Source organism: Phaethon lepturus, unplaced genomic scaffold, assembly GCF_000687285.1.
Source record: "Phaethon lepturus isolate BGI_N335 unplaced genomic scaffold, ASM68728v1 scaffold5442, whole genome shotgun sequence".
NCBI lineage: Eukaryota > Metazoa > Chordata > Aves > Phaethontiformes > Phaethontidae > Phaethon > Phaethon lepturus.
The window spans coordinates 51,559-62,004 of NW_010521129.1; the positions used below are offsets into that span (position 1 = coordinate 51,559).

At 37.3% G+C, this 10,446-nt stretch overlaps 1 protein-coding gene across 2 annotated transcripts in view; it reads left to right on the forward strand.

The window, feature by feature from the left end:
- Positions 1-9,947, forward strand: part of WAC (WW domain containing adaptor with coiled-coil) — a 60,421-nt gene extending 50,474 nt beyond the window's left edge. For both annotated transcript variants that reach the window (XM_010281405.1, XM_010281406.1), the window contains 3 exons: positions 2,306-2,492; positions 5,992-6,119; positions 8,731-9,947. In XM_010281405.1, the coding sequence (XP_010279707.1) occupies positions 2,306-2,492; positions 5,992-6,119; positions 8,731-8,800 (385 nt within the window). In that variant the 3' untranslated portion in view covers positions 8,801-9,947. The remainder of the gene's footprint in view (positions 1-2,305; positions 2,493-5,991; positions 6,120-8,730) is intronic.
- Positions 9,948-10,446: the final 499 nt, after the last annotated feature.

The window sequence follows — 10,446 nt, forward strand, 5'->3', positions numbered from 1 at the left end:
GTAGAGGTGTTGGAGTTACTATCACTGGAAGTGTTCAAAAAACCTGTAGACATGGCTGGGGACATGGTTTAGTGGGCATGCTGGTGTTGGGTTGACAGTTGGACTTGATGATCTTAAAAGTCTTTTCCAACCTTAATGATTCTATGATTCTGTGATAACGAGTACTACTATTTATCAGTTACATGTACTGCTAAAGAACATTGTAACTGTGGGGTACCATCACTGCTATGGTGCTAGTGATGTTCCTTTGTGCTGCCCAAGATTACTGGTTCCTTTGTCTTCCCTTACAAGGGTGGAGAAGACAGAGCAGGCTGTTTTCATCCTGACCTATCCCTGCAAACATGGGCAAGGAGAACTAGTGCTGCTCCTACTCTTCTTTGCAAAATAGAAGAACAGAGCCCCTGTCTGTGAGTTGGGGGGAGTGGGTGTGAGTGACTGAACAAATACTGGAAAGGGGAGTTAGGAGTGTAGAGGCCTTGTTTTTTGCAAGGGACGGGGGAGTAGAAAAGGGCACGTGCTGAAATGTCAGCTTCTAAGCTTCCCCACCATGGTTTATATACCCCTCCCAGTGCAAGTTCTGGTTTCCTAGAAGATCAGATCACCTGGACAGTAGTTCTTGCAAGAAGGAGACAAAACCCCATGTTCTGATCCTTCATTTGATAAGTGATATACCTAACAGCAGTTTTTGATGCTGGTGAAAGTCACAGTGGAGTTGTCTGTTGCTGGTAATATTCAAGTTAAAGAACAGCAATGAACTCTCACACGTAGCAGAGCTGTGTGGCTGCAGCTCTGGCAGTCGTGTCAGATGTGGTTGGATCCATGCAATATGAGAGTGTAGTGTTCATGCTGGCCCTGATACCTGGGCTTCTGGACACATGGAAAGTAAGTATCGGTGATTTTTACATGTTTGGGGGGAACTTCTGTAGCTTGCAGTTTAATAAGCTTGTAGGTTAACTAATGTTAGGTGTTCAGGTTGTATATCATAGCTTTATTGAAAGAACTGATACAAGTGAAACAAAAAAACCCTACTACTTTACGTAGAGAGCTTACCATCCAAGTGTAAGGTGAATGATGAGTATTTGCAAATTGGGAGTACAAGAGTCCTTGTGGATTAGTCAGTTATATCAGTTTGCCAAAGACTTAACTAAGCAGTACCTACCTTTTTTTTTGGTCATTGCACCAGGCATAGGCTTTTATAAAGAGATGGGATTCTTAAGAAGGCCCCTCCCATACATGAGGAGCATGATGAGGTAGAGAGGAAAAATGTCATGTAAAGTGGAGTCAGGAGGTAATTATTAGAGGAATGCAGTTAAAAAAACCCAAACAAAAATTGCTTAAAGCAATGGCTAGAATACTTTGTAGATAACAATCTTGACCACTGTGGATGGCAAAAGACTGATATGCCAAGATCAACGTAAGAGTTTTTTAGTAAAAATTAGAAAAGTTTTTGACTAAGAATTATAGTTGCAGAGTAGAATTGGAAAAGCTGTGTATTGGTGTAGTGTTCAGATAATGTAAATATTGTGTTTGCTTGTATACGGAGATCTGAAAGAGGACAAAGGCTTTGTCCAAGGCACAGTATTTGATTCATCTTACAGTACACGTATCAGCTGAATGTGTCTCCATGTGTCTGTTCTCCAGCAAGAGATTAACACACCAACCAGAAAAATGGCAGCATGACTATGTTCCAGTAAAGCAGTCAAAGCTGGTAGCTACAAACATACTGCTCCTGTGATAATTCCGTTCTCCTGAGCACTTTAAGTGAGGATGTACAGTACCACAGAGTCACCAAGGTGTTTGTGTTTTGGCATTTGTATATGTTGATACTCCTTAAAGCCCATATGGCTATATTTTTAGATCAGGACATCAGGCTGTCTACTTCATCATTATTGTGACACTTGCCGATACTCTGTTGAATAAACCTGCTTGACTCCATCTGATCTCTGATTATTGAAAATCGTAGGTTTGCAGCTATTTAAGAAAGAACATACATGTGTATATCCTCTATCCAACACTAAAATTTGGACACAGTTTGCATTTCTTGAACAGCTATCAAAATTGAAAAAAAAAAACAGCCCAACCAAAAAAACCCCAAAACCCTGTTATATTGTAGCACTCAAACAGTTCCCATACAAGTAGGAGGTTTGTGGAAAAGTGGCACAGGTTTGGTCTACCAGAAGTATTTACTTGTGGTTTAAATTCTTCATGTATTTTTGTGGCTGGAAGCAATGAATTTTAAGTGTTTATTTCTCTGTAGTTTTACATGTTTTTAAATGCTTACTTTTTAAAAAATTCTTTCTTCTAGTAGTCAAAGAAGCCCATCACCAGGTCCAAATCATACCTCTAGCACTAGTGCATCAAATTCAACACCTGCACCACAAAATACATCTGTACGACCCAGTTGTTCATTAACACCTACGCTAGCAGCACACTTCAATGAAAATCTTATAAAGCACGTTCAAGGCTGGCCTGCAGATCATGCAGAAAAGCAGGTGAGTACACTTTGTGTGTTGTTCCCTGTGAGAGTGCAAAATGTGTAGCTTAAAATCTGGGTTTCTTACACAGGTTGCTTTTTCTGGGAATTAAAAGTATTTAAAAAAACCCTGATGCTTGGCCTTAGCCAGAAAAGAGAGAGGAGAGAGATTAGGCCAGACCTGCAGGTTTTACATGTGATTGCCATTTAGCAGTTGAGTATTTTTAGTCGTGCTTAAAGTACCAGTGCTTTTGAAATTCTCTCAGATGAATAGCTATTCTTGTAAGTATTTTCTTACTGACAAAGTTTTGTTGAAATTTACAAAGAACATAAATTTCAACAAGTTTTTGTAGGAATTATAACATTTTCCACATAACAAAAATATGAATTAGGTGACAGAGTTACACTATTTGAGACTACTCCACAGTTTGAGTCACTGAGTTGTTAGCTCTACACAGTAAAAAAGGAATTCTTCCTTGTTTGTTGTACCTAGGTTTTAAGATGATGTAGAAGGCTGACTGAATTGGGGCTTTTTTACATAATGGGAATTCCAGTAGAATTGCCATCCATATTTTATAACTAACTGCATGAAACCTATCCTGTTGTGGTAATAAAGGGGAACTGGATGCATGTTGGCTGCTTGGAATGTATTACTCTATTGATTGAGTCTAGTTCAAGTCCTTTTGAAGAGTGGTTGCATGCTGGCTCAAGCCTACACTGGAGGCTTTTGGGTAGTAACTTGCAGGATGACTCTTAAAAGTGCAGTCTAAGTTGATCCAGTATTTGGACTCTAGGGTTCTTGTTTTGTTTCTTTTCATTTATTTTTTCAATTCAATTTTAAGATATTACCACCCTGTACTGAGTCCAACAACTGAGCCATTGCTGTGGAACATGTCTAAGGAAACGGTACAGCACAGCCACTTCTCTCTATGGCCTTGGCCCATAGTTTTGATAGTATTATTTTTCCTGTTTAGTGAATTGATACATATCTTAATGCAGAAAATACAGGTTTATACAGTTCATCGGTCATGTTTTTTTCCCACTACCAGTAACAGAGATTAAAAAAAAACAGCTAATGCTAGGCAGTCATGTACTCAGCTGGATACTTTCACCTTTGTGCCAAGTGTTACATGCTGTGTTGTCCTGTCTGCTATTTAAGATTATTTCACATGACAGTGTTGTTTATCGACCAATTTTGAATAGTTAACACTTGAGGGACTTAGGTCAGATATTTGACATAAAAGAAAAAGTGAATGAAAGTATAGATGCAATACATAGTAAAGAAGGTAAGCTAGATGAAAGTGGGGAGGCAAAAATGTGCACTGACTTGGTTTCTTCAGATTTCTAACTGGATGCATAGCTTAAATTTAAATTAGGGCGTAAGAACACATGCCAGAGTACAATGAAAAATAAGTAAGTAAACAAATTAGTGAGCCAGGACAGGTATGTGTTAAAACAGTCAGACTTGAAGAAATGTGCTGTGCAGTAAGTAGTAGCTAAAACAATTCTTGAACCACTAGCAGTTATCTCGCAGAAGTCATAAGAAGCAGTTAATATGGAAAACTGGAAAACAATGCAGTAATGTGGTTAATAAGAAAATAATCAACGTAACTATATTATCTTTAAGGAATGTGAGAAACAGAATTATAGGTCATCTCAGTTCAGTAATTGTAGAGGTACTTTGAGTACTGAACAATATCTAAGTAGAAAAAAGCGATAAATTTACTTTTTTACAAACACCTGAAAACCCTGGTAATAGTCAGCATGGACCTTTTAGAAAGAAATTATGTTGGGTTTTTTGTTTGTTTTTCTTTTGATAACTTTGGTAATGTGGGAGAGCAATAAATGTTATATCCTGATTTGCAGCAAGACGGTTAACACCTCTTAATAAGAATCTTGTGTGCAAAAATTATTTTAAGGCTTTTTAAATGAGGTTATTTTAAGATGGCTGACTGGTCAGCTTAAAAAGAAGTACTTTGAAAGTCGTTCTTGATAGTTTGCTATGAGTTTCAAGGCTTTGGAGTTGTGTAGGGCGGGAATATGAAATGATGTCCTACTGGAGACCAGGGTGCATCTGTATGTCAACACTCCAGAAAAGAAAACTTTTAGTGTAGGAAATTAGGACACAAAGTGCTACTTTGAACTGGAAAGATGCCAGTTGTTGATGGAGACATGTGCTAAATATCATTATTTTGGGGAAGGAAAAAATCAAGTATACATGCACTTAAGCAGATGTCGTGGATGAACCCCAGTAGGCAGCTAAGCACCACAGAGCCGCTCACTCTCCCTCAGTGGGGTGGGGGAGAGAATTGGAAGGGCAAAAGTGAGAAAACTCCTGGGTTGAGGTAAAGACATCTTAATAAGTAAAAAGGTGTGGCAGAGGAAATTATTGCCACCAGCCAACTGATGCCCAGCCAGTCCCCGAGCCATGGCAACCCCTGGAAAACCAGCCCCCAGTTTTATTGTTGAGCATGGCATTGTATGGTATGGAATATCCTTGTGGAATATCCAGTTTCAATCAGCTGTCCCAGCTGCATTTCCTCCCTGCCTTTTGTCCACCCACAACCTATTTGCTGGGGGAGTCAAAGAGAGAAAGGGAGAAACCCTTCCATGCTGTGTAAGCAGTGGTCAGCCATAGTTAAAACATTGGTGTGTTACCGATGCTGCTTTGGTCACAAATCTGGAACATACCACCATATGGGCTGCTATGAAGAAAATTAACTCCCTCCCAGCCAGACCCAGTACAGCAGAGAATAACATTGCTAGACAGTAATACTGCAGCAAAGGATCTATTTGAAACTTTCCTCCCCACCCCGCCCCAGTGTGACACTTGCAAGAAGTTCTCTTTCCTGATTGCAGTGTGATACACAGAACCTCAAAGTAATTATACTAGTCTCCTTGGTGCTGTTGAGGAGTTAACTGGAGTCGTATATCCAGTTCAGTGACAAGACTTTAAGAAATGCACAAATTGATGATAGGTCATGCCTTCTAAATTTACGCTTCTGCTTGTCTCCACCTGACTAAGTGGGGATATTAAAATCATGGTGTTTGTCTGGAAGAGAACACCTGAAGAGGGTTGCAAATTTTTTTTTTTTCCTGTATAAGGTAGCTGGAAAGAAGATGGCATTCAGTTATTTTTGTCACTAAAGCTTAATTTAGATGGGAAATTTAAGTTTGCCATTGAAATAGTGGACAGAGACTTTCAACTACTTGAACAAATTACTTTGAAAACTCTGAGCCCTGTCATGGCCTGTCTTTCAAGATGTTAGGGTCACAGAAGTCTAGACCATCCCTGCCTTGGCATGAGCCTGAGTTAGACAATCTCTTGGCAGCTGGTGTTGTCATTTCTGATTCTAAATGGGCTTTCGTAGAGAAGTTAATGTACCTCTGATTTAATACTTCCTTTTGAAGTTAGAATGCTTTGCTGTTTCAAGACACATTCATCCAGCAATCATCAGGCTACAGCCAGTTGTTTCCAGTGCATGATCCAAAATCCTGTTTACGTGTAATCATTGCAGGCATCAAGATTACGTGAGGAAGCCCATAACATGGGAAGTGTCCATATGTCAGAAATTTGTACTGAATTAAAGAATTTAAGGTCTTTAGTTCGAGTATGTGAAATTCAAGCAACTTTGCGTGAGCAAAGGTAAGTGTGTGCTCTTGTGTTTATTTTCAAAATGGTAATTTTCAAGGTGGTATTAGAATTCCCATTCTGGCATTGTTTTCCATGAGCTGTACTTACTGATGGCTTTGTAAGTATGCTAGTATTTGCCAGGTTTGCAAGTTGTCTTGCAACCATTTCCCACACGGATACCTCTTAGTCTGTAGTGAATACAACCAGATATGCAACTTCCCTATGTATTTTCACTTAGATAGAAAAGTATCGTTCTGGATACATTAGTGCATTAGGAAAAACTGATTAACACACACTAGTTCAGTATACTTCTAAAATACCTGTCCATTCACAATGCATAGATCACATAGGTGCACATCTACATGTGTAGATATGTATGTTAACACCATTGGTGTGTTATCAACACTGTTGATGTATGGAATATCTCTGTGGTTAGTTTGGATCAGCTGTCCCAGCTGCGTTTCCTCCCTGCCTTTTGTCCACCCACAACCTATTTGCTGGGGGAGTCAGAGAGGAAGGGAGAAACCCTTGATGCTGTGTGTATACTGATCTTAAACACTACAGCTTGTATGAGACTTTTGTTAGGCCTAAAGCCAGAACAAGTTCGAAGAGGTCTCATTGGTATCAAAACCTAAGGAAAAATTAATGTTTGTTACTTAGGTAGGAGACATCTGAGAAGATCTTGGGGTTCTTTAGTGAGATGTTGATTATGGCAAAGTATATTTCTGCTGCTTAAGTTAGTAATAGAGGGTGTCTTGCATATCACTGAAGCAATACACAGCCACGTTATTACAGACTGTTGTGCAATATTGAAAAGTTTAGTCTTACAAGACATGCTGAAACTTTTCACCTGTAGTCATGATCCTGAATCTACTTTCATACTCAGTTTCCTTGCTGAATGATCTTATCCTGTCTATTAAGTGCACTATAGTTTGAATACAGTGATTCTGATTTACTGTTTTAAGCCACTCCAATAGTGTTGTATGCTGTTTAAACAGCTAGCTTTATACTAGAAGCTCTTGCTTTTTGGCAGCTGGTAAAGCAATCCTTGTAGTCAGAAATAGGCTATAATATATTTGTAAATCTTTCCTAATAAAGAATCTAAAATGCATATTCTTTCCAAAATTTTATTTCATAATTTCATTACATAAATTAGAGTTTCTAAAGAATATTTAATCAACTGCTTGGTTTCTTACAGATTAAATAAAACTGCCTAAGGTTTCATTTCTGTCTCTGGGTGCGCATTTTATCTGAAATAACACATCAAATGTCATTTTTCAGCTCACTAAATAGCACCTTGATTCTTGTACACTGTGTATCATTAAGCTGTCAATGGATAATGATGATTATGACTTTGCATCTATGATAACGTGTATCTTTTATTTTTGCTGCCATCCCAAAGACGTGGAATATATGGCATAAGTAACAAGTTGGTGGGGGGAGGCTTTTGCAAAGGATGGGATTATCAAAGCCAGCATGTTTGAATAATGATATTATTTCTATACTTTTGCACAGAAGAGAACTGTTTAAATTTGTTCTAAGAGGGAACTTTATCTCTGGGCAAAGCAAGTATATTGTTTTAACCGTAACTGACAGCATGTGAAAAGGCACTTTTCATTGACTGGTCTACTTCATATGCTCACGCCTTTTAAGTTTAATGGTTTTTTCTGTGTGTGTATCCTAATGGTTTTTCACCTATTTTTCAGTAGAAAGTTATTTTTACTGAACTGGGCACAAAATTGAAAAACATTCTACAAAAGTCTGCTGAATTGGATGCTTTTTCTGCATTTATTAAAGTTGCTTTGGACTTTTATTATTACATTTATACGAAACATCAACTTTCCTTTAATACTTTCTTAATTCAGTGACATACTTGCGTTACACTTCAGCATCATGAAAAGTTGTTACAAAATATTAATTAGAAATTCTGGGAAACAGTATGTAAATCAAATGTTCATTAATCATGGCAGTAGTTTGTCAGTTCAGTAGAAAAGGGAAAAATTTATAAGGGAATTGCAGTACAAATTATTTCTAAGCCAGGTATAGATTTTTTTTCCTTTTATATCTTTTAATGATCAAATATTTTGAAATTAGAGCTTACCATAACTAGAGACTACCTTTAGAATTTTTATTGTACTAGCCACAGAGCCAAATACTAGAAAGGAAGTGTTGTGTGTAGAAGAAAACTTCCCCGTTTAAAAAAAAATGTATGAGTGCTTTGCGTTATTGTACAGCCTGGAAAACTGCATGACACAGGCATAATTCCTGTGTCATGTTCTTCGGAATATTCAGTTACTCAGCGTACTCTTCCAGTGTCCCGCTTTTTTCTGGGAGTCAAAGTGAAGAGCAGGCTTAAACATAACTGTGTATCAGTCATAATGGAATACAGCAACTTAATTTTCTGAACTAAGGAATCTAATATTGCAGGTCTGTATGCATCTGCATACAGTGTGTGTAGGTGATTGAACAGGTTGGGAATTAATTTAAAATACATTAAACTTATTAATAGAGCTAAGGAGCTTGTCATCGTTTGCTGAGATTTAAGAAGTATTTGAGTAGATACTTAGTTAATATCTGTGTGTAACGGAAATGTTTATCCTAATTTAATTCTTTTCTCTTGCAGGATACTATTTTTGAGACAACAAATTAAAGAACTTGAAAAGCTAAAGAATCAGAATTCCTTCATGGTGTGAAAAGTTGTAAACAATTGCACATGGTTTTGAGTACAGGAACTATTAAACTGATGCCCAGTCTTAACACTTTTGAGCTGCATTTGAGTAGACTTTGGACCGTTGAGCTGGGCAGAAAAAAAGTTGACATGGGGAAGGGGACAGGAGGGAGTCAAATTCAGGGGAAAGATACAAGAATGATTTGTAAAACCCTTGAAATGTAGATTTCTTGTAGATGTATTCTTCACGTTGTAAATATGTTTTGTAGAGTGAAGCCATGGGAAGCCATGTGTATCAGAGCTTAGACATCCAAAACTAATCAATGCTGAGGTGGCTAAATACCTAGCCTTTTACATGTAAACCTGTCTGCAAAATTAGCTTTCTTTTTTTTTTTTTTTTTTTTTTTTTTTTTTAGTTAATTTATCATTCAGAAATCTTGCATTTCCTAAAATTCAATGCAAGCGCCAGGCGATCTGTGTCTAAGGCTGCAACAATTTGGGTAATGTACAAAATATCATGAAACAACTTGTTTCCACACTTGCACCGAATCGAGAGCAGTGCTTCTCCATTTCTGTTTTACAGAGAAATGTTTTTCATTTTCTGTGTTCCATTTCCCCGTGAAATCCTAAATCTGATTTTATCAGTTTTTTAATGCTTCTAATTTCCTCTTTTCTTAAGGCACTGTTGCTATGGCACTTTTTCTATAATCTTTTCATTCCTGTGTACAGTAGCTTAAAATTGCAGTGATTGAGCATAACCCACTTGTTTGTATAAATTATTGAAACGTATTTCCATTTGCACCCTGTAAGAATGGACTTATAGTACTGCTGGGCATGTGTGCTGAAAGTACATTACTTGCTCAAATATAAGGAAATAGCCCAATGAACATGTTAACATGGTTGTGGGAGGGGAAAGAGAAAAAAAAAAAGCTAGTCAGATGTGAATTGTATCTGTTGTAATAAACATGTTAAAACAAAGAAACACTGGTTTTCATTTCCTTTGGTCAACACATTAAAATTTGGTCTGTTTGGGGACTCTTTATTAGAACTGTTCTTGTTGAACATTTTTGTACTTAGATAATTCCTCAAGGGAGGTTTTGTTTAAAACTTGTAAACAGGAAAATGTGTATAAAATATTTAATGAAATATAAAATTCAACAAGAATGATTTAAGACACCTCCCCAACAGTTGTCATATGTTAACTCCTGGTTTACCTGTCTTGATATTATGACATTTCATTTCGAAGGATGTTTGTGTTGTAGCTAACTGTTTTAAGTCTGGTGCTGACTGCTGTTCTTAACCACCACAAAACGCTGAATTTGTGTAATTGGAGCAACCCGCCGTTTGAAAATGGTGGCAAAGCTCAGCTTTGTATATTGTTTCCTAAAGTATATTAAAAATAAAAAAGAAACTATTGCTACTACAAAATAAACGTGACTTTTTCTTTGCTTAAAAATAACAACAAAAATAGTGATGGCAGGACTAGTTTACTATGTGCAGAGGTGTATATGTTACAGTAGTCTGTTAAGTAAGAAAGATTGTAGGTGATGGATTAAAAAAAAAAAAGAATGAATGATAAAGGTGTTGACATGAGATGCTACATGTTTTGTTCCTAAAAAATACTGTCTTTCAGCACCAGAAACATTACTTGATTTTTGTTTTGCCTTGTCT